Genomic DNA, 21,473 nt, shown 5'->3' with positions numbered 1-21,473 from the left:
CAGTATTCATGGACATCCCCATTGTAGGGCTCAGAATACACCTTCCTTTTTATACAATGCAACACTTCTTTTAGAAGGACTTTTTCACTGGTGCAATTTTCTTCTTGAAACTTACATTTACCAAAGTAGTAATTTATGCAAAAGACTCACTTTCAGATTTCATTCATTTAAATTGCTCTTCCCTGCACTGTGCACACAAAGGAAATGAAGAAGCAGACTAATGTTTCTGCTAAGAAATAAAATTAACCCCATAAGAAATCTTTCCAGCAGAGGAAACAACATGGATTTCTTTGCCAAAATTTCCACCACACTGTGAGGTATAATGTGACATTAATGAGCAGAATATTCTGTGTTCATCCATCAACCATAATGCAGCTCCACAGCATTTTCTTGGGAGATTTTTTCCTCTAAAAACTAAATCCCAAAGATTACTGTTTAATTGACATAATGTATCTTTTTAATGACTGTGTCTAGATACCTCTAGAGGTGAAGGAACTGATAAGTTTTAAATGCCTTAGCCTGCCTGAAAACCAATTCAGTATCTTTCCAGAGGTAGTCTTTCTCCTGGAGTCATTACAGAGATTATAACTGGGACAAGATAAAGGAATTAAATTCAGAAGTCTACCAGAAGACATCAGTAAATTGCAGGCAGGAGCAATAGAAGGGGGAAGATCTTGGTTTGCTGCAACATGGAAATTCCATGAACTTCAGCCGCTTCCAAATGCAGGACTGAAGGGTCTCCTAATCTCTTTAGGTACATGGTGCAGCACCAGGCCTGGGCTGTCAGAATAGGAATAATATCAGAAATCAGTGTTTAAAACTCATGTTGCCTCTCTGTGTTTATCAATAATCCCAACAATTTCACAGTTTATAAACTTCTGCACTTGCTAATATTCTCTGTGCATTGTTTATATACCAAGCTAAGGAAAAATCCTTTACTTACTAAACCTTCTGCACACATATTTTCCAGAATCTGAAGGAACTGCATATGGAGAATAATTGTCTGCAGTACCTGCCCACAGCCATCAGCTCATTGATACTTGCAAATCCATTGTGCAAACATATTGAACAAGACACTTTTCTTTGTGTGATTTTATGTTTGGTTTCTTGTTTTTCTTTTTCCAAAAGAACATTGCTCTGTATCATCAGTGGGTCACATGGAATTAAAAAAAATACAGGGCAAGAAGGAAGGAAAGGTGATTCCTCAGTCTTTGATTCTTTTAAACCTAAATTATTCCTCTCTTTCTGTAATTCTGTAACTTCTTCATGAGCTGCTATTTTTCCCAAACTATTCTTCCAAACTAAAAATTGACATTTAAAGATGTGTAGACGTTGTCATTTACTTTTCTAATCAAAGGTATGGGGAACTAGTGTCCGCCTAGGTAAGAAATTCCTCTTGAAAAACATAAAACAGAGAATAAGAGAAAAATCAGATGACTGACAGTTCATCTTAGCTGCCAATAATGTAGCCTAATCCAGAATAAAAGGGGATTTTGAAGAACAAAATGCTTTTTGTACCATGAATATACATCAGTGACATCATTCCACAAGGCTTTTTGCTTTTACCCTTTTCCTCCAGGTAACAAGACTGTTCTCTCTTTTTCAGATCCAAAGTTTGTGGTGTGGGTTGATGAACCAGAAAGGGATTGGAACTTTCTTGATGCTTAATAATTTAATAAAAAAAAGATAAAGGGAGAGAGAGAAAGAAGGAAAAGAAAGAAAGGAAAAAGAAAAGAAAAAGAGAAGCCCATAAAAAAAGTGAAACTTGGGCAGTAAACTGCACAGAACTCTTTTCTTTTACAAGATGGACAAATTCGAGCAGAAATAAGCAAGTGGGAGACAAGCACTATTAAAGCATCTGAATCAGTGACTGTGACAATGAAAACTAATTAATTTTTTTAGGTTTGGTTTTGTGTTTTTGTCCACATTGACCCCAGCTGAACCAGGAAATCTCAGAAATGTTCTTGATATGCCTCATTATGAATGCATGTTATCTCTAATCATAAAGGTAGATGATTAGGTGGAAATTAATCTAATCTGTAAATCAATCTAACCTGTAGGAATCTGGTGCAATGAAGTGTTATTTGTTCTGAATCCCAAAGTATTTCACTTGCAATTCTTAGAAATCTGTTTGCCAGTCAGTGAGGTACAAACATATTTACAGTGAAAAAATCTGTGGCCCCACCTACCAGCAGTTGTTTAATGAGTTTTTCTCTAGAAATGATCAGTTCCTCGTTTGGAAATACAGAGTAGGATTCCAGGCAGTCAGAACACACACACTTCTACCAGAACTTGCATTACCATCCTTACAGAGGTGTAAAAAGCTGTTTTGAAAGTATCTCCACACTTTTGCAAAACTGTTCACTGCTGTTTTGACAATCTGCAGTCACAGCACTTTGAATGACTGCAAGCTGTCACATCCTCAGTGGTGCATCTCTTCCCCGAGATGGCTCGGTGACAGTTTGTGAAATGCCTGTGTGTGACAGATTTATATGAAAGCAGTGAGTCTGCAGGATACAAGATTCTACCATGATTTTGGTTCTGGCACATCATAACATCTTTGTTATTCAAAAGAACCATGACAAACACTCCTCGCTATAATTCTTGCATGCCAAATTTATCTGCAACCACATCTTTCCACAGCACTTTACAGAGAGCTGTTTGTCCCAGACATCTGATGTCCTTGTCTAGTTTTTATTCTGTGTTACTCGGTTACTCCTTAACCCCCTCCAGAGTTTTATTTGCAGCATATACAGAGCACAGAGCTGTGTGGGACCTGCCACTGTGCAGGTTCAAAATGCAGAGTGGGTGGGACCAGAACCCTTTATTTAGTTTAACTAGCTGGTCAGAACTGCAGTCCTGCTCTCCCTCCCCTTGTTTGAGTTGCCTCAGGGAAGGTTGTGCATCCTGAAGGAGGTGGTGAAGGCAGATCACTGAGACCAGCTCTTCCTAGAGTTGCATCTCTCTGAATCTGCATCCAGGGTATGGAACTAATTTCTGTTTGGCTTTTGATTGATACTGAAATCTCATTAATATGCTTGTTGGCAGGAGAGAGCTGGAACTGCAGGAAAGTGGGACGGCTCTGTTCTGATTTTCCATTTCACTGCTTTGATTGAGGCTGCTTTGATTGTTTGGAGATGTCTGGTGAAATTTTTTCACCCTAAGTGAAGGCAAAGAGGAACAGAGAGAAGGATAATTTAGAGAAAATCACTGGAAGAGAGAATTCTGGGAAGACTGGCAGATAGATAGGACATTTAATAGAGGTGATAAAAGGAATAAAAGCTTTTTAGTGGCACAATAGGTATGGCAGAATCATGAGAGGGTAAAGGACTGAGCAGGGGTTCAGGAACAGGGGAGGGTTTGCTGCAATGGGTCCATAACGTGCTCTGGAGCTGAGAACCCAGCTATGGCAGAGTAAGAAACCCCAACACTGAAGTCCAGGAAGATTTCAACAGAATCTGGATGTTAAAGATTAATTGGAGAGAGAGGTTCAAGTGGGAAAGGAGTGATTAAGAGACATCCTCACAGAACAGATAAAGGATCAATTTCCTTATATTTGAGGAGGAAAGTTACAGGAAGGCAAGTAATTAAGAGAAATGGTTGGTGTGCTGCTGTTAAACAGAGATGATGGTACTTCCACATGTCCTGTCTTAAGCCACTGCTTGAAAACCTCTCATCAACCCTGTAAGAAAGAGGGGCTCTTTGGTTCATTTCAGAGGCTGAGGGTCTGTGTAGGAAGTAACTGATCCCACACTGCAGCAATTCCCTGCTGCCTCTGACCAAAACACTCCAGTTCAACTCACATTTTCAGAGCTGGGGAAGCCAAGTGCACTTTTCAAGTGGAACCGGATCCAGGGAGACTTTCACATGGATTAAATGATCAATAGGCATCAGCACAGCATTGTCAGCTGCTGGTGATAGCCCTGACCAGCCAGAAGCTGATGTTGGAAGGATCACGTGGACTGAAAGGTGAATACTGATCAGAATCTGCAGGACAGAACCTGCTGAGAGGGGCCTTGGCAAGTTAGGAAAGTGCCACTGACTGATCCTGTTGTGCCTCTCCTCCAGGAGGTTGCTGCAGCATGTAGAGATACTCAGAGCTAATTGATCAGAACTTTATCCCTCAAGCTGCCTCAGGATTTCTCTAAGACTCCTCACTCAGTGGGCAGATCTAATATCTTTACTTCCTAAAATACCTTACCGATGAATAATCCCACTGCAGTCCTGGAGCTCACGTGTGGGTTAACATGCTCCATGACACAACTGACTCTGCCAGAATTTGGCTCTGTGTAAGAAAATGCAATAAAATGTAAAAAAAAAAAAAAAAAAAAAAAGTAATTATCACATTAAAAAGGAGCTGGTTACACATCCCAAGCTGGTGCTTTTTCTAACAAGTCTTGGGCACTGAGCAGGGTGTTGGGTTCTCCCTGGAAGCTGCCCTATGGCTTGGAATAATAGACTTTGCTTATTTCCTTCATCTCTAGGGTAAGGATAAGAACATTATGTCACAAGGTGGTGTGAAGGTTGATGGATGAATCCTGAATGCAGGAAGCATGAAGACACTGCAGGAACTCCCACTGGCTTTCATATGCTCTAGATCAGTCTCTTAGACATGGAATTTTGGTTTTGTGCTGCATGTCATAAAATGGTCTGTTCCAAAAGCTTAGTCTGGGTAAGCCTGAAACAGCTCAAGATGAGAAGGAACATCCCTCAAGTATCCTGAAATTTTTACATAGTCTTAGCCAGAATGATTATGTATTGATTATGTGTCCAAAATCCTGCTAAGGTAGCAGGACATATCTCTGATTTAGTGTACCACAGCATTTCCCTTGTGCCTGAGACCTGCAAAGACACTGAACAACTGTTTCTTACCTTGATTTTATGTTGATTCTGTACACAGGACTCATCTACACTATGAGATGGCATCAGGGACCAGAGCAGAGGCAAAACAGCTCCTCCTGTATTCTCCTTACTGGAGTAATATATAATGTTGAGTTGTTGGGATGGTTTCCAAATCTCCCAATTATGTAGATTTAATTTATTCACAAAGAGGCAAAAGTTTTGGGGGAGAAGAAACTAAAATTTAAAACACAGAGGTTTCAAGTATTTTCACATTAGAGGAATTTTCTGAGGCCACATTCACACTGCCCACCCACCCTCATTAACACACATCCCCTCCACTTCCCTGGCAAACCTGCAGTGTGTCCATCTGAGTCCAGCACTGCTCTTTGGGCAGTACCCAGTGCACCGTGAAGATTGAGTGTCTGTAGCGGTGTAAGCATGGCCCAGAGAATCTCAAAGAATAGGTTATTAAATGGAATTATCTATGATGCAGGGGGTTAAATAACAGTTTTCTATAACTGTGAAACTATTTCAAGAGATTATTAAAAACTGTGTGGTCTCCTAAGTGAGAGACACATAATACTTGGTCCATGTGCTGCTCGTGAAAGGCCTCCCAGAAACCTTCCGCCTCCATCAACAGTCAAAGCGAATATTTCTTTTGTTGTCGTGATTAAAGTTTTCCAGTTGTTTCCTCTGGGGTTCTGAAAGGACCCATCTCTGCATGCCCAGCTCTGCCAGGGCTGGGAGCTGTGCCAGTGCTGCCAACAACTCACTGAACCACATCCCGCAGTCTCGGCAGGACGACGGGCGGAGGCTGAGATCCAGCTCCGAGAGTTCCTTGGATACTGCTAAACCTCGACAGAAAACAGCCCACCCTTCATCAGAGATGCTGTCATTGTAACTCAAATCCAGCTTCTGCAACCTGGAGAGGTGGCCATCCTGTGCCAGTGATGCTGCAAGAGATGATAGACACAAACACAACTAATAAATCCTGGCAGTTGCTTTAAAAGCTCCTCAGAAAGGAGAGTAGTATTTTAATACCTTATTATTTAAGGCTTTCAAGCAGTCAAACAGCAAGGTTTAGCTCCTCAGCAACATAAAATGACTTGCTGCTGATCTCAGAAAGACCGTTTTTTTCACAGCTGAAGGAGTGTACACCACTTTAAACATGGGTAATTCAAAAGGAGTGGAACTACTGAGTTAAAAGGGTATGGCACCCTGAAAACCCTGGAGTCAGTTGGAGGGAGGTTATACCAAGTGCCAATTAAAATAGGCAGACGGGTTTTACAGGGAGATTTGGGAAGAGGAAAGCAAAACTAGATGAGGTTGGATTGCTGCAATAGCAACCTCTCACTGTGGGAGGGCCTAATATACCCTAAAGGGAACTGGAGTCCTTAACGTGTGATTGGTACAGGAGACACCCATCAAGGGTGATGGTTTTTAAAGTCAAAAATATTCAGGCTTCACCTCACCAGATTTCACACTCCAGGGCCTTAATAGCTGTCACACAGCTACTGCCATTCTCAGACACTCAAACCCCTGAGTCAGGGCCACAGAACACAAAGATGAGCATAAAATGAACAAGTTTTTAAAAGAATCCTAGAATTCATTCCTTTATCATGTTCCCATTTTCCTGTATTTCCCAGCAGCTGCTAAGAGGTGGGTAAAAATATTTCTGTTTTAATTCTCCCCCAGTAGTCTGACTCCAGAACACACCTAATGGATTGAGAGCTGGTAGTGCCTGTATTACTGGCTGTCAGCACATACATTTTCTATAAAGTAGTGAACCCTAAAACAGAAATTGAGCAAAATAAAACTCCCCAGAGGCATCTTTAAATATCTGATATAAAAAAAAAAGAGATTTAAACCTACATTTTCTGTGTTTGGTGGGGTTTTTTTATTAATAGATAAAAGTGCTAAAATATTCTTTGTATTTTATCCTTTTCAGCTTTTGCACTGAACATGTACAGGACGTACAAGATGACAACCCTTTCTGGGAAAATACTGCTGTGTTTTCCATCTTTTCCTTTGATTTATGTGAAAACGTGCTCAGCCCAAGGAACAAGTCCCTCCTGAATTGTGGTCTAAATGCCTGGACTGCAGGTAAATACCGTGTTATACGTACTTAGAAGTGCCAAATCTTCAGCCACCAAGTTACAGCTGCTCAGTCTTAACACTTGAATCTCCACTGCAAGCTTTAGTGCTCCCAAAAGCAGCTTTAGGTTCCCACCAACGCACTTATTCCAAGAAAGGTCTAATATCTCCAGTTCAGGAAGGTGAAGGGCAGCCTCAGCTGAAAAGATTAAGACCAGCAACTTCTGCTTACTAAGAGAAAACAACACGGCCTCAACAGACACCTCACCTGCAATTCACCTGTAAATAGGATCCCAACAGCCTGTGCTTAGAGTGACTTCTTTTATCCTGATAAAAGTCAGACAAAAGAAAATAAGAAAGGCCTCCCTATAGATTCTACACGGAATCTATGGAGGGGTTTATTGTGTTTCTATTCATGTTATTGGCTTGTCCTTGTCCCACTGAATTAATATAATTTAACAGCTTGCTTTTAAATCATTTTATATTAATTCAAAGACAGTTTGGGTTTTTTTCTGCAAACCCACTATTTAAGGTGAAATGCTCTGTATCTTCTGACAACACTGATTTCTATGGTGCCACTCTTACATAATTGTAATGATATAAATATAGTACTCCTCCTGCAGGGACCTCAGACCAGTTTTGATTCCCTCTGCTTCTGCTGGAGGCAGTCAAGCCTTACTACAGGTTTAATGTCAGTAGTAAACAGTACAAAATATAAGTGAACCATACACAGTAACTGAGAGATCCCTCTGTATTTAGATTTCATGTGCCATATGGAACACCTATCACAGGCACAGTGTAGCCACCAATCCACTGAGATTTGCAATAAGTAGGCAAAAGAGGCTGACTTTACATATCCTGTGTTAGACTGGACTTTTCTTTATGGCTGTGCAATATCTTTTCCACTCCTTCAGTAATTTCCTCTTTTGCCCCAGGCTTCACTCTACCCCAGAAAGTTTCTACTGAAGCTTTCACCTTCAGTGAGGTGAAAAACCCTCAGTCAAAACTTTACCCCACTAAACTGCAAATGAAGTGTTACATCTCAACTATAATTACAGCATAACATCAAATCATGTGTTCCTTTATCCTCCCAAATCAGGCAATATATAAAAGCTCACTATCAGACAAAGGACTAAAAGGGCTTCAGCCAGTCAGATATAGAGGGGGAACTGGTTTGACCACAGGCTTTTTCCCTCTGGACCTGTGGTACAATGTAACCATGATCCTTGGAGTTCAGCCAAAGGAGGATGAAGTGCTTTGTCCCACAGGGATACCCAGAGAATAGACACACTTTAAAGAACATTCCTACCTAGTGATGAAAGCGACTCTTCACCTAAACCACAGTTGCTGATGGCCACACATTTCAGCTTTGGCAAAAACCTGAGCCGGCCCAGAAGAGGATCAGATGAGACTCCTACACTTTTATTCGAGGATAAATTCAGCTCTTGAAGACTGGAGAGTAAAGGTATCACCTGGGCTATGAAAACATCAAATATTTATTAGACAGTCACCTATCCACAACAAATGTGTAGTTGTATATTTGCCTGGTATAATTTCTTTTCTTTGTAAGTCAATCCAAAGTCAAGGCCAAGTTTTTACACTCAAATTCGTGGTGAGTAATGTTTTAGTCCATAAACAGCCTTGTCATTTTCAGTAAGAATGTTCAAGAAATTAGGTATTCCATACTGTGTGGAAGGTTGTCAGAACGTGGCTTCCAGGAAATTTTCTGATGAAGAAACATTAATTAAACATTAAATGAGATGGGGATTATTTCCAAATGTCTTCATTGCTAACTGAAACTTCATCTTAATATTAATATTATTATCTATTATTCAATAAATTAAAAATAAATCATGATAGGCAACTTTTCAAATATAGATTTTGAGTCATGGCATTTTGTTGTTGTTAAAGGTAAAAACAAATGTCAAAAAGTTATGATAATGCAAACAGAAAAATAAACTGTTTTACAAATTGATTGGGAAATGCCTTTTTCTTCCCAAGAGCACTTATAGTTGGATCAATTCAACCTGGAGAAAGCCACAGCAGCAGCAATGCAAGAGCTCCTAAAATCATTCTCTACTCGGTGTGCACGTCACCAGGAGAGTTTTAGGCTGCTACATTTCCATGCACATACACACCTTGGATCTATCTAATTCATAGCAGTGGAGGAACTGTCCCTGGGTATTTCCAAAATTACTGATTATCAAAAAAAACAGTGCTTAGAGGCAGTTCCTACATTCCCATTGTGGGTCTGAATTATGGTGGATTCAGGTCCTTAATTCCACGTGGGATCAGACACTCTGAGATTTCCTTTGGTTCAGCAAAGATACCACTCCATATTGATCAAGAAAGCTATTTCCCTACACTGCACTTCCAGAACTGCCTAATGAAAAAAGTACTGAGATCAGCTATTCTGCCATTACAGATGAATTCCTTACATCTTTGAGATATTTTCAGAAGACAAAACCTGGATTCTTAATGAATTTCCTCAACACGTCCTTACACAAAACAGTCATGTCCTCTTCTGTGACACAGCACTGGTGAAGATCAAGGACTTCCAGATTTTTCAAGCTGGCCAAATGAGCTGTTGAGTCTTTAAAGCCACCACCAATCTCTCTGTTACACGATATGTCTAATTTCCTCAGCTCTGTGAGGTGCTGCAAAGCAGTGTCTGAAATGGGAGAGGGGGCAAGCTGGTCACAGGCTGCTACAACAGCCCAGGTCACAGCTTGGGCATTTATTTACTTCAGCATCAAAGTTTGCACAAGGTATTGCAGGCAAAGCTCTTAGACTAAGCTTCAGAGTGTAATCACAGCAGACATACAGTAATACAGCAAAGCTTCCCCATCCATGCAGCTCCATTCCTCTCTGAAGGAGCAGGTGAAGGTGAGGCCAGCTCATCCCCCAAATCCATTCAATCCTCAGCCTTTTGCAGGAACTGCTGATGGATGTGCTAATTAATGCCAGTTGTTTTGCCTTATCCATGAGACATCCACTAGGGAGAGACATAGATAAGAAGCCCATTTCATATGGCTTCACTGGGCAGTCTCTAAGTGATAATGGTGAATTTGGATTTCCCTGGGAGAGTAGGATTAGCTTGTTAAAAGTGAGCTGCCCTGTCTGTGTCCTTGTCTATGTTCTGTTTGGGGAAAGAGGAAGCATGTCCAGGGAGCCACTAATCAACCCTGAGATGTGTCTCAGATAAATGGTGTGGAGGGTGACTCTCCCCGTTGACTTTCACATGCTTGAGCTCAGGGCAGATAAATGTGACTCCTGCTGAAAGCCTCTGTAGTCTTTTATCAATCCTCAAACAGCAAATAACTACTGCCCATTAATGCTGCCAAAACATCAGCAAAATCCCACCTCATTGCCTTTCCTAAATGGCTTTCAGATGTACAGTTTATTCAGAATGAAAGTCTTTCTGAACATAAAGTCTAACCTAAGCCCTGGAGGCTGTCTTGCTTTAATCCACACATGTGCAAGTTTAACTCTTTCAAGCCTGGCACGTTTTTCAGATCCTGAGCCATAACCTTCATGCTGCAGCCGATGTGTTTGTTGATAGAGAGATCTAACACTTCGAGGTTTGGGATCACATGTAGAAATTCGGCTGGGGAAAAAAAGAAAAAAGAAAGGAAAACCAGAATTGGTAATTGTCTGGAGTACATACAGATGAACCCTAGAAAAATACAGCACCATGACAGAAAGAAGTGGGCTGGGTTTGCCTGTACATATAGTTTAGGCTTGCTAAGTTCCTGTTCTACCTCCAAAATACAGCAAAATAAAGACTGGAGAGGAATCAAGAAAAATCAGTGAAAAATCTGTATAAAAATAAAGGTGAGAAAGTACATGGACAGTTATAAAAATACAGGGGAATAAAAAGCAGAAATACAAAGAGAAAATACAGAGGATTGTATGTTACATGTGGGCCTCCTCCTGCAGTGGAGATGAGAGCACAAAGGCTTCTCTTTACAGAGAAAACACCTTTGAAAACACAAACTCAGATAAAAAGACCACACAGGACTAAACTGTGGTGAGAGACAGATGGGAGGAGTGGTCAGTGGTTGCCAGCTCAGCCTAAATTCCCAGCTCTCAGGCTTTTTTTCCCATCCCATGGGAACCAGCAATCAGTGCTGGAAATTCTGGCGCACTTCTTTTGCTCAAGGTCTCGAAGGATCCAGCACGGAGGATCTGGTCCACGGAGACTGCCAGCCTGTGGTTTAGATCTAATTGTTCTCCTCAACATTCCCTCACATAATTAGAGAAAAAAAACTTTCTTCTTTGGAAGAAAGTGCATTAAATCCCCATATTGTGTTGTAAATACTGATATAATGCAAAGCTTGCAATAAATTAACTTTCCACCAGTACTGAGCCCCATACAGCCATCAAACTAAGTCAAACAAGCTCCATTCTTGTGAAGCCAGTCTCAGTCCAGCTAGATGGACACACATACCAAGGGATTCCCCATCCTTTGCCGTCAGGTTACAGTCTGTAATTTTCAGACATTTTAACTTGCATCCTTTCTGGAATTTTTTTGTCAGCAGCGATAGTCTTCCACCTATGTTACTGTTCCATGACAAATCCAGTTCTTCAAGCTGAGAAACAATTTCAAATGCCTCTCCTGTAACAGAAATATGGGATGATTCGTTCTAGGTATCAATTTCAGTACAAACAAAAATACAGGTTTGAAATATATTAAAGAGTAAGGTTAGCCACTTAATTCTCAAATTACTTTATTTTGAATGTCTTGCCAGGAAAATTGTTGAATGAATTGTTGCTCCTGCAGCAAAGTTGTATAAAATCTCACGTTGTCTAAGGAGCATTGTAGATCACAAGTCACTGTCACAGTACACACAAGACCTGAAATTTATTCACATTCCCAAACTCTCATCAGGCTGTTGGACGTCATTGTAGACCTGTGCCAGGACCCAAAAGGTCCAGTCTAGAGGGAAATCAATACAAGTGACAAGTCTGAATTTACTGTCCTGTACAGTTCTGCTGTGTTTTATTTGGCAAACTTCCAACATTCTCTGTGCTGTGTCCACAGGTCACTTCAGAGGGGAGGGAAGAATTCCTCACACTACTATTTCTGAAATGTGAAAGTTTCATGTCTGACAGGAGTTTCTGACTCACTTCATAAGAAAGCAAGATGATCACTGTTTTGACTTGAACTAACTTTCCCATGATTTCAAGGCAGACAGCACTGACCTTGATTACATTCAGAAAAATCAGCCTTTTCCAGGCTTGAAGCATCTGCCAGCATGATCTGTGCTTCTTTGAAACACTAACATCCCACTATAAAATCCAGCTTCCTAACTTCCTTTGCAGAGGAGGGAGGCAGATGCATATTTGCATATACTCATTCCCAAGAAAGATCAATTAATCAGACCATATGCAAATGCAATTTCAAAGTGTCCCACAAAAATTTTTGATCTAAAGTCTTGTCATCAACCTAATAATTGAGAACTGTATTTTAATAGTAATACCCTTTCATGTCACTGTGTTTTCATAATTAATTCTTCACAAAAGATTTATAATAGAAAAATAATTATTTCTGTAAGTGAATATCTAGGTTTGAGAGAAAAGGATTTGACTTAATTTTTATTTTTGCATTTATTTTAAATTATTGCCTCAGTCTTGAATACTGAATAAACTGTACAGTTGAGAAGTGCAGCACAGCCTGTTTCTGCTTGACATTAGGACAAGCATTCCAAACACACTTTCCACCCAGAAGATAAATAAAGGACCATAACTCCAGGAATGGTTTCCTATCACCTCACACAGCCACAACTCTGAGCAATCTCACAGGAGAGGTTATTATGGTTACATTTGAGACACTGATTTCTAAGCAGAATGCACTGAATCCACAAGAGGTCACATTTCCTCAGATAGATGTGGACAAGGTCAAACAGTCAATATTGGCCTAAATACACGAGTTATTTTCAAAATCGCAGGCAAAATCAATGCAAACTGACTGTTGTCATTCCCCACACCAAGGGCATCACATTTGGACTGGAAATTCAAGTCCTGTGATCAGTTTTGTGTTTGTCTCAGCAGAGGATAAACAGATATGGGAAGGAAACAGCACAGAACCCTGCAGAATAAATCAATTGGAAATATAGCAAATAAAACTCAAAAGGAAAAAAAAAGTATGAGAAAAGGGTTTGAAAAAGAATTAACTTAATTTGAAAAAATAATAGAAAATAAAACACAGATTTTACCCTCATCAGAAATAGAACAATTATTTTCACCAGCTTTTGGAGAAATGCATTTTTCCTCCCCAGCAGATAGCATGACCTGCTTTTGAGCTACCAACATATATGTAATCTTATTTCTGAACCTTTCTTGGAAAAGGCTTGGATATGAATGACATAAACAAACACCAGCTTTTAAACTCAGACCAGTTTTAGAACCTGCAAAATAAACAGTAACTTTTATAATCCATAGTTGATTGAGTTTGTCCTTCTTTTAGATACAAACCACAGATCCACCCCAGAGCAAACTCCAGGCCCAGAGGTGACTCAGTGTCAGAACCTGAGTGTGTAATACCATCTTTATAACCTTTAAATCTCATGTCTTGTAGAAAGCAGGGTGCAGGCACTCCAAGGAAAGAAATAAGCAGAGGGGTGGGCTTCTCTCAGACTTGCAAAAAACCCAAGTCATGAAGTTCTGAGGCAGCACTTCTGTTTTTTCTCCTCCAAAAGACCACTGGGGTTTTTGTGATGAGCACTCATCTGTCCTGCAGCTTGAAGACCTGAGCTGACCCTACTCTGACTGACTCTGCTTCAGGTCTTCTATCTACCATTAGATATCACAGCTAGCCAAAAAATACTGATCTAAGTTGCAAACATGCTTTCTTGCAAACAAGATTGAAACTGTTCCCTTCTGAGTGTGAAAGCTTCACACCCTGAGGAACGAACTGGGCAGAGGTACCTAAGGGTATAAGGTCACCCGTAAGCCCAAGTTTCTACTGTTTCACAGCAGGAGCTGACATTGCCCAGTGTGGAAGCAGCAGGAGTGGGATGTAGGAAGAGATGAGATGGATTACATTAGCCCCAAGCTGTCTGGAAGTAAATGTAAATGAAATCCTGTACCTAAGGAGATGACATCCTCAGCTGTCAGCCTGCAGTTGTTAAGTCGAAGGACTTTTAACAGGTTCACATGATGAAGATGGACAGTGAGAGCTTTCAAAGTCCCACCAACACAACCATTCCAGGACAGGCTGATCTCTTCCAGCTCTGGGAGAAATGGCAGTAAAGAAGCTGCAAGGAAAGAAAAGAAAAGGCATATTTGCATGTTTCTGCACCCTCTGGATGTCAACATATATTAATACTAAGGTGTTTTCTGTTCCAATAAAGCATTATAAAGCCATGACAATTTGTACCTCAGTTTTCTTATCTGTAGTTTGAGTGTAAGGACATTCATCTGCTTCACAACCTGTATGATTTTTATATTTATATATATTACATAATTTATATAATTTATTAATTAATATTTCTCTGGGACCACTAGATAAAATGTCAAAAAAAGCCAGGTCTGTATGAAAGAAAGGGGAAGGAAAAGAGAAGAGTGAATAACTGAACAGGCAGATAAGAGTTAAAGAAGGGTGTGAAGTGATTAGTTGAATAAAATGTTTATTTACCCAGTTCTGTTACATCTTCTTCACTTAATGTGCAATTATTTAGATCAAGATTCTTGCTGTTGGGTTTCTTTCCCAGTTTCTGCATGAACTGGTTAAATCTCTGCTCACCAGAGATGAAATGTGAGTGTCCATCTGAGCAACAGAGAAATAGGGCCCTGGTTACCTCTGGTACTTAAAAAAGGTGTAAAACCTGCCTGAGGCTGCCATGGGAAGACTTCAGGAAATGAATTAAATCTGTCAGGAAACCAGGCTCTGATTTTGATCAATGTTGACCTGAGTGGTGAGATCACTATAGATCAAATCACTACAAAGCTCCTGATGCAGAGTGAGAAAAGAATCTCCCGTTGCATCTCTCCACACTGCCTTGTGCCAGTGACTTTGGATGTTTGGGACTGCACCACCAGTTCAAGGACATGAAATTCATGCACAGCTCTGAACTGCAGCTATTTGGGAAACACAAGCTGTGTTACCGCTGCTGTGCCTGCACTGCAGCCACACTGCTCAGCAGTCTCAGCTGGATTCCTCAGCAGCCAGTGGCCCTGCAATTGTGTGGTGAACCTGCTGCTTCCTTCATTACAACCCGTGTTCAGCTTCATACATCATCTGTGTAAGGGAGTTCCTGCTTTTCTGGGCTTTGCAAAGGAACACCCACTTACCTCCCTCTTCTATGCAGTTTGTACAGCAAGGAAAATTGCATTTACATGCAATGCTAAACCCTTTAACAAATCAGTAATTTCATCTAATGCCTACAGATGAAAAAAAAGCAGCCAAAAATTACACAAAATAGCAATCCCACTCTCAGTAGCTGTCCTATCACTGTTTCCCCAAACTGACTGAAAATCCTTAGGACCAAGGATGGAATTCTGAGCCTCATCTTCCAGCTCCTTTTTAAAAATAGCCTCATTTTCCCTAGTGTGATTGTAAAGAGTATTCTTGTGTGTGCAAAATAACATACATGATGAATTCCCATTCGCTTTCCCTTCCCCTCCCCAGTGTCAAGTGGAAGGAAACATCTCCTCTTCTTGTCTTCAGATTGCTTTAGCAGCAGGGTGGACAGAGACTCATCCTAAATACAACAGGCCAAGCTGCTGCTCAAAGCTTGGCTCGGAAACCAAATAAGCTCTGCAACTAATGAGCTGACTTCAGCACTGACTTCTCACATGGGAGACCAAGGGAGAGGTCACCCAAAAGCTTTATCCCTCCTCAGCAACATGGATCTTACTCCTTGCTTGGCACCTATCAAATTAGAGGGTACATCCTTGCTGATGTTCCAATCAGAAGTAAATCCTGATTAAAAGATAAGCTGTAAGTAGCAAATACAAGATTTTGGCTAGCAAAACCAGCAACTGATTTTCTATGAAATTAAAATATATACACATGCACATATATTTCATTATTGTACCAGCATTACCTTCTACAGAGAGATCTTCCTTCTCACTCTGATCATCAGCTCCAGAGTTGTTTATTTCTTTTTCTTCAATTTCCCTTTTGTCCTTGCCTTCAGATTTCCCAAAGTCAAAGCCCTTGAAGAATTTTTTGATGGCTGAAGGCTGCTCTTTCCTTTTTTCAGGAGCACAGCTCTTTCCTTGGAACTGTTTTATAACAAAGTCAAACGGGGAACTCTTTGGGGTGTCCTCTTCCTGCTTGTCCTGGCAGTTCAGCATGTCATCTTTCAGGGGATCAGCAGACATAGAATTAGCTTTTGTAATGTTCACTCTTGCTTACCTTCTTTCATAATGGCACTGAGAATTCACCACCATTGCCTTCATGCTAATAATAGAACAGCACTGTTTAGTTGACCAGACTGAACATATCTCTCCTCCTTCAAAAGGAATTGGTAATGCTCAGTGTTGGCACAGCAGACTCAATGGTCTAAGTCCTCGATGGCACAAGTATCACTCTCTGCTGCCTTGTTAAAGCAAACTGCCCCCGAGGCCACCCCACCTGAGCTGAGAATGCTGAGGACTAATCTGCTGCTTCCCCTGGCATTCAACCCCAGGTTCAACTCATAGTCCTGTGGCCTCATTAGAGAATCAAGGCTGGGATGTCCCTGTTCTGAGGAGATGCCAGGTTACATCTGATGCCAAAGTAATTTTTCATGCCAAAGGCCAGTCTGGCAGTCAGGAAGATGAGAGGAGGAGGAGGAGGTGTGCAACAGGGAGCACAAGGCCATCCTTGCCTGAATAATGTCACAGCTCAGAGTGGAACATGCAAATGAAAACCCAACACCTTAGAGCAAAGCTGAAGTGACAGTGCCAAAACCAACCAGATATCATAGCTGTGGACACTGGGAATGTGTCACTGCTGGAAGAAAACAAACCCCCAGGGAGCTTATTTGGAACAGTTCAGTGACCTCAGTTTTGATCACTAATTCACAGGTACAGTAAAGTTTGACTCTATAATTTATACAGCTTTCCTTATTTCCTTTTATGCTACACAAGCTATAGCATCAGCCAGTGATTCTGAAGCTGTTTTGTTTTTCTCTAAACATTAATTGGATGGCCTTTCTTTAGCATTTGCCCACACAGACATACTTTTAATGGAACAGTCTTAAAACTAAGCAGGCATTCACTGACTTTGTGAGGACTTTGAGGAAAAGACATGTATGTATGGAGTCCTGCTGTGTGCCATCAACTGCAGGGGGAATGAGCAGCGCTCAGCCCCCGAGCCTGTAACACAGCAGAGCTCCCGAATGGATTCCTGTGCTCACACAGACTCCGCCTTCCCCAGCACAGACCCGCACACACAACTCATTCCACAATTTGCTGCCATCCACAGAGTACATGAACTCGGTCATTTCCATAACCATCAGTTACAGAGAACATCACTGGCATCCCCTTCCCAAAACCAGAGAAACACATGAAGAAGAATCAGAAACCCTGTGACTTGCACAGATAGTTTCCATATTATTATAGCAAGAGGTGTGTTGGGGGGGAAATGCAAAAATAAAATAAATATAATTTTTATATACATATACTTTGTGTGTGTATGTAAAAGTGTGAGTATATATATATATATATACACAGATATGCATATATGTATGTACATTTTCTCATTGTGTTGGAAGTTTTCTGCCATAATACAAGTTTTCAAGGGCAGAGCACCTACAGTTACAAAAAGCTGATGCACTGTTTAAAGTCTGACTCTTAATATGTTGACACAGTTGTATTTTTAATAAATACAGAGCTGATACAAACCAATGTACTGAGATGTACATGCACAGTTCCTGAGCTGCAGAGCAATCCTGCTTACCCTGGCTGTGATTTCATGCTGTAGAGTGGTATTATTTTAGACAAAGAACATACCTGTCTTCTCCATTGGTTCTCCTGAGGATCCCTTTCACGTTTCACAGCACTTTCAGGGCTTGCAGGAGAGGTGAGCCATGACATGCAAACAAAACCCCACTCCTCTCCTTAAGAGGAACTTTCCACGTAGTTTTCTCTCACAAGTTTCTGCCTTCATCAGTTTGACAGCAGCAGCTCTGCACAAGCCGTGTGTGGGCTCTTCCCCAGTGCCTCCGTTCCTTTGCACTGTATCCCAAAGTCAGCCTGCTGTCCCTGGCCTCTCTTTTCTGGGGAGGGTTGAGGAGTCCATGTAAATTCTCTGATCATGTCCCAGCTGAGATCACTCTCAAGGCAGAAATCAGGAAGTGGCAGCACAGCCCTTGATGCTGCACCCAAAGCACTGTACCTCCCTGAGACAGCTGTTGTTCGAAGGGGCTGAGTCACCCTATAGATCAGGTTACAAGACTACCTGAAGAAAAGCTCTTTGTTTTCCCACCCCTTTTGTCCATACTGGTCAGAAATAGTGCTGGAGGCTGAGCAGAGCCCTGCTGTCAGCGGGATGTTGCACAGTTCAGTAAGGAAAAGGACCAGGGCACTCCTGTTCATTTTGGGGCAGCAGGAGTCACGGGAGGAGGTCACACTGCATCATCCACTGCAATCTGCTTGTGGGCAACATGATGATACAACATTACAGAGCAATCATTGGACACACCCTATATTGCCTCAAACTTCATTATATCTCTTTTTTGTCTGTCTGCCCTAAAGTCTGATTTCCACAATGGAGAACCTTACAATTCCAATCTTAACCATATAATGGCCATTTATGCTGAATCTCTTTAGCCTTGATAATCCTTTTCAATCTATGAGGTCTTCCCTTTTGTGGGCTAAACCAGCCAAACTCTTCTTGTCTCCCCTCACGTGGCAAACTCTCAACTTTCCTTATCATTTCCTGCTCACCTTTGTCTGCACCTGTTGCAATATAATTTATACTTCTTTAAACACAAGAGGCCATCCATTGATATGTGCACACTAAAGACATATGGGAACTGGAGTGGTTTTAGTGGGGAATGATGAAGCTGGTAAACAAAACTAATGATTCCACTGCAAGCAGCTGAGCAGACACCAGCCCTGAGGACAGGCCTGACTCAGTGTGTCAGTGCACTAATGATTTCCACAGGGTGGAATAAGGCACAAGGACCCAAAGGATAAGATTAAGAATAGAAAAACTTAAAGAGTGAACATCATGGCCGTGAGAAGTGTCACACTGGGAAACATTTATAGCAGGGAAAAATGTACAAACCCACTGCGATCAACCGTCTTTGTCTACATGACTGGAGGGCACATTTCTATTCCTGAACAGAAAGGATCTCCAAGCTGGTTTTAGGGTTTTCTGACACCAGCAGTGGCTGTCCTGTCCCAATTTCTGAAACTAGCATCTCACTACAGACCTGTATCCGCTGGGAAGGATCACTCCCTGTGTGCTATTTCACTTCACAAGTTCAGGCATCTCAGCTAAAAAAACTATGGAAAATCCCAATCACTTGTGTCAGTAAAGAACTTGTTGGATTTGGCAGCTCTTTACTTGTGCTTAACAATGGAGTGACCAGGGATGAAGCAGGGACAAAGCAACCTGTATTTTTGAACACGTGCCGGGTTCTTCTGGCCCAGGACATTCAGTGCCCACTGCAATTCAATGAGGATGTGGAATGGGAATATTTGATAACCTCTGTCCCCTGAAACTGGGGAAATCCTTAAGCAGGTTAAGCACCAATTACAGTGGTTGGGCTGGGCTAACTCGCACAATCTGACATCAGTGTTTCAGGTGATGTGCTGCCCATGCAGAAACTCTTTCATCACTGGAGGCTGAGTGACAGTGATAATAAGTCACAAACTGCCTGTAACTCAGTGAGAAGGGAAATGCAGTTTCACAGTGTCTCCTCTTCGTAGAAAGCAAATCTTTACCTTTTTTACATCAGCTGTGAGGGAAGAGGGGACAACAGGGTTATCCCAAAACAAAGCAGTTAATGAGAGTGAGGTGGCTGCACTGGGCTGCAAACACGAGCAGTGCTTTGCCACAGGCCCAGGCTGTGCTGTAACACACGATCTGTCATGACAGCCAGGCCCTGTTATCTGCTGTGTCTGTCTCCTCCATGACACACTTCTGAGCAGGTGTCCTGCTCCTGCCTCCCAGACCTGTGTCTGCTTCCTGCAGCACGTCACGGGCAGCGCGGGGCAGGCTGAGCTTTTGGAGTTTAAAAATAATAAATGCCTTCCCCTCTCTATCCAGTTAAATGGTCTGTGACCATCTGCCGGGTGCTCAGTGTCACACTTGTTTATATCCACTCTGCCCTCTGTCTAGGCCTAGGGCAAGGTTAGGAACAGAACCAATTTTGGAACAAAATAGTTAAAGTTGCATCCCACACAGCATCCATCAGTGAGAGATTAATGTGGATTTTTGTACTTTGCCTCATTGTGACTCCTTAATCCGGCATATATTCCAAAGAAATAATGCCATTAGAGGATTAGTGCCACAAGTTCATTTGAAAAAAAGGATTTGCAAACACTGAAATCCTATATTCTATGTACTTAATCACCAAGTATCATTTTGGGGATTTCCTCTCCCTTTAGTAGTGTCTCTTTCAATGAAACCCAAGCAAAGTAACAACTCTGTTTGGGATGACCCTTATTATCCGCTAAGGAAAACAAAACCCCAAGCATCTGGTATAAATAATGGAGAATCTAAACACACTGGACTAAACCCATCCTTGCTGCCTTACAAATGCTGCACTTATACCAGGGAGGCACTTGGCCCAATATATATACACAGAAATTAATGATTTGGGTATTTATCTGCTAGTGATTTTTGATATTTTGAGTCCTTCAGCACATAGTAACACTGTGACCTTTGTTTGCTTCCATGGCAATTCCCTTCCCCAGCTTCACCTCCATGGGCTTCTCTTGTGTGGCCCAGTTTGCTGCCCCAGTGAAGTGGGGGCAGTTTCACGGACCAGGAAATTGGTGGGGATGGAAAAATGTTTATTGCTCCATGGTTGACTTGGCCAGTGCCAGGGGATTCACCCTTGGGCTGTGCTGACTCCCAACACACATGCCAGGAGCTGCTGCCAAATGGAGGTAGAGGAACAGTGGCCTGATCCAGCACCACGGTCACTGCCCTCATCTTTCCCAGCCATGCACATCAAACCACGCTGCCCACAGCTGTCTCCAGCCATTGTTTTTTAATTGGTTTAATTGGTTTTAATTGTTTTTATTGGTTTTTATTGGGTTTTAATTGGTTTTTAATTGGTTTTTATTGGTTTTATTGTTTTTCATTGTTTTTAGTTTTTATTGGGTTTTTTGTTTTTTAATTGTTTTTGTTTGTTTTTATTTTTATTGGATTTTTTATTGTTTTTATTTTTATTGGGTTTTTTTTAGTTTTTATTGTTTTTTATTGTTTCTATTGTTTTTATTTTTTATTGTTATTGTTTTTTAATTGGTTTTATTTTTTAATTGCTTTTATTGTTTTATTGGTTTTATTGGTTTTATTGTTTTGTTTGTTTTTATTGGTTTTATTGGGTTTACAGTTTTGTTTGTTTGTTTTTAATTTTTATTGTTTT

At 41.2% G+C, this 21,473-nt stretch overlaps 1 protein-coding gene across 3 annotated transcripts in view; it reads right to left on the bottom strand.

Moving 5' to 3' along the window:
• Window positions 1–5,047: 5,047 nt before the first annotated feature.
• Window positions 5,048–21,473, bottom strand: part of LRRC31 (leucine rich repeat containing 31) — a 44,417-nt gene continuing 27,991 nt past the window's right edge. For 2 of the 3 annotated variants that reach the window (XM_027647362.1, XM_027647363.1), the window contains 10 exons: window positions 17,881–18,146; window positions 15,987–16,244; window positions 14,576–14,707; window positions 14,028–14,195; window positions 11,387–11,554; window positions 10,376–10,543; window positions 9,440–9,607; window positions 8,246–8,413; window positions 6,968–7,135; window positions 5,048–5,795 (listed from right to left, as the gene is read on the bottom strand). In XM_027647362.1, coding sequence (XP_027503163.1) covers window positions 5,476–5,795; window positions 6,968–7,135; window positions 8,246–8,413; window positions 9,440–9,607; window positions 10,376–10,543; window positions 11,387–11,554; window positions 14,028–14,195; window positions 14,576–14,707; window positions 15,987–16,244; window positions 17,881–17,893 — 1,731 coding nt within the window. In that variant the 5' untranslated portion in view covers window positions 17,894–18,146 and the 3' untranslated portion in view covers window positions 5,048–5,475. Of the gene's footprint in view, window positions 5,796–6,967; window positions 7,136–8,245; window positions 8,414–9,439; window positions 9,608–10,375; window positions 10,544–11,386; window positions 11,555–14,027; window positions 14,196–14,575; window positions 14,708–15,986; window positions 16,354–17,880; window positions 18,147–21,473 lie in introns of those variants that run through there. The other variant, XM_027647361.1, reaches the window with a different exon arrangement.

The sequence above is a fragment of the Corapipo altera genome, unplaced genomic scaffold (genome assembly GCF_003945725.1).
Source record: "Corapipo altera isolate COAL_440 unplaced genomic scaffold, ASM394572v1 113, whole genome shotgun sequence".
Lineage (NCBI taxonomy): Eukaryota > Metazoa > Chordata > Aves > Passeriformes > Pipridae > Corapipo > Corapipo altera.
The sequence above is the reverse complement of the archived record's forward strand: the minus strand, read 5'-3'. Positions and strand labels throughout refer to the sequence as shown.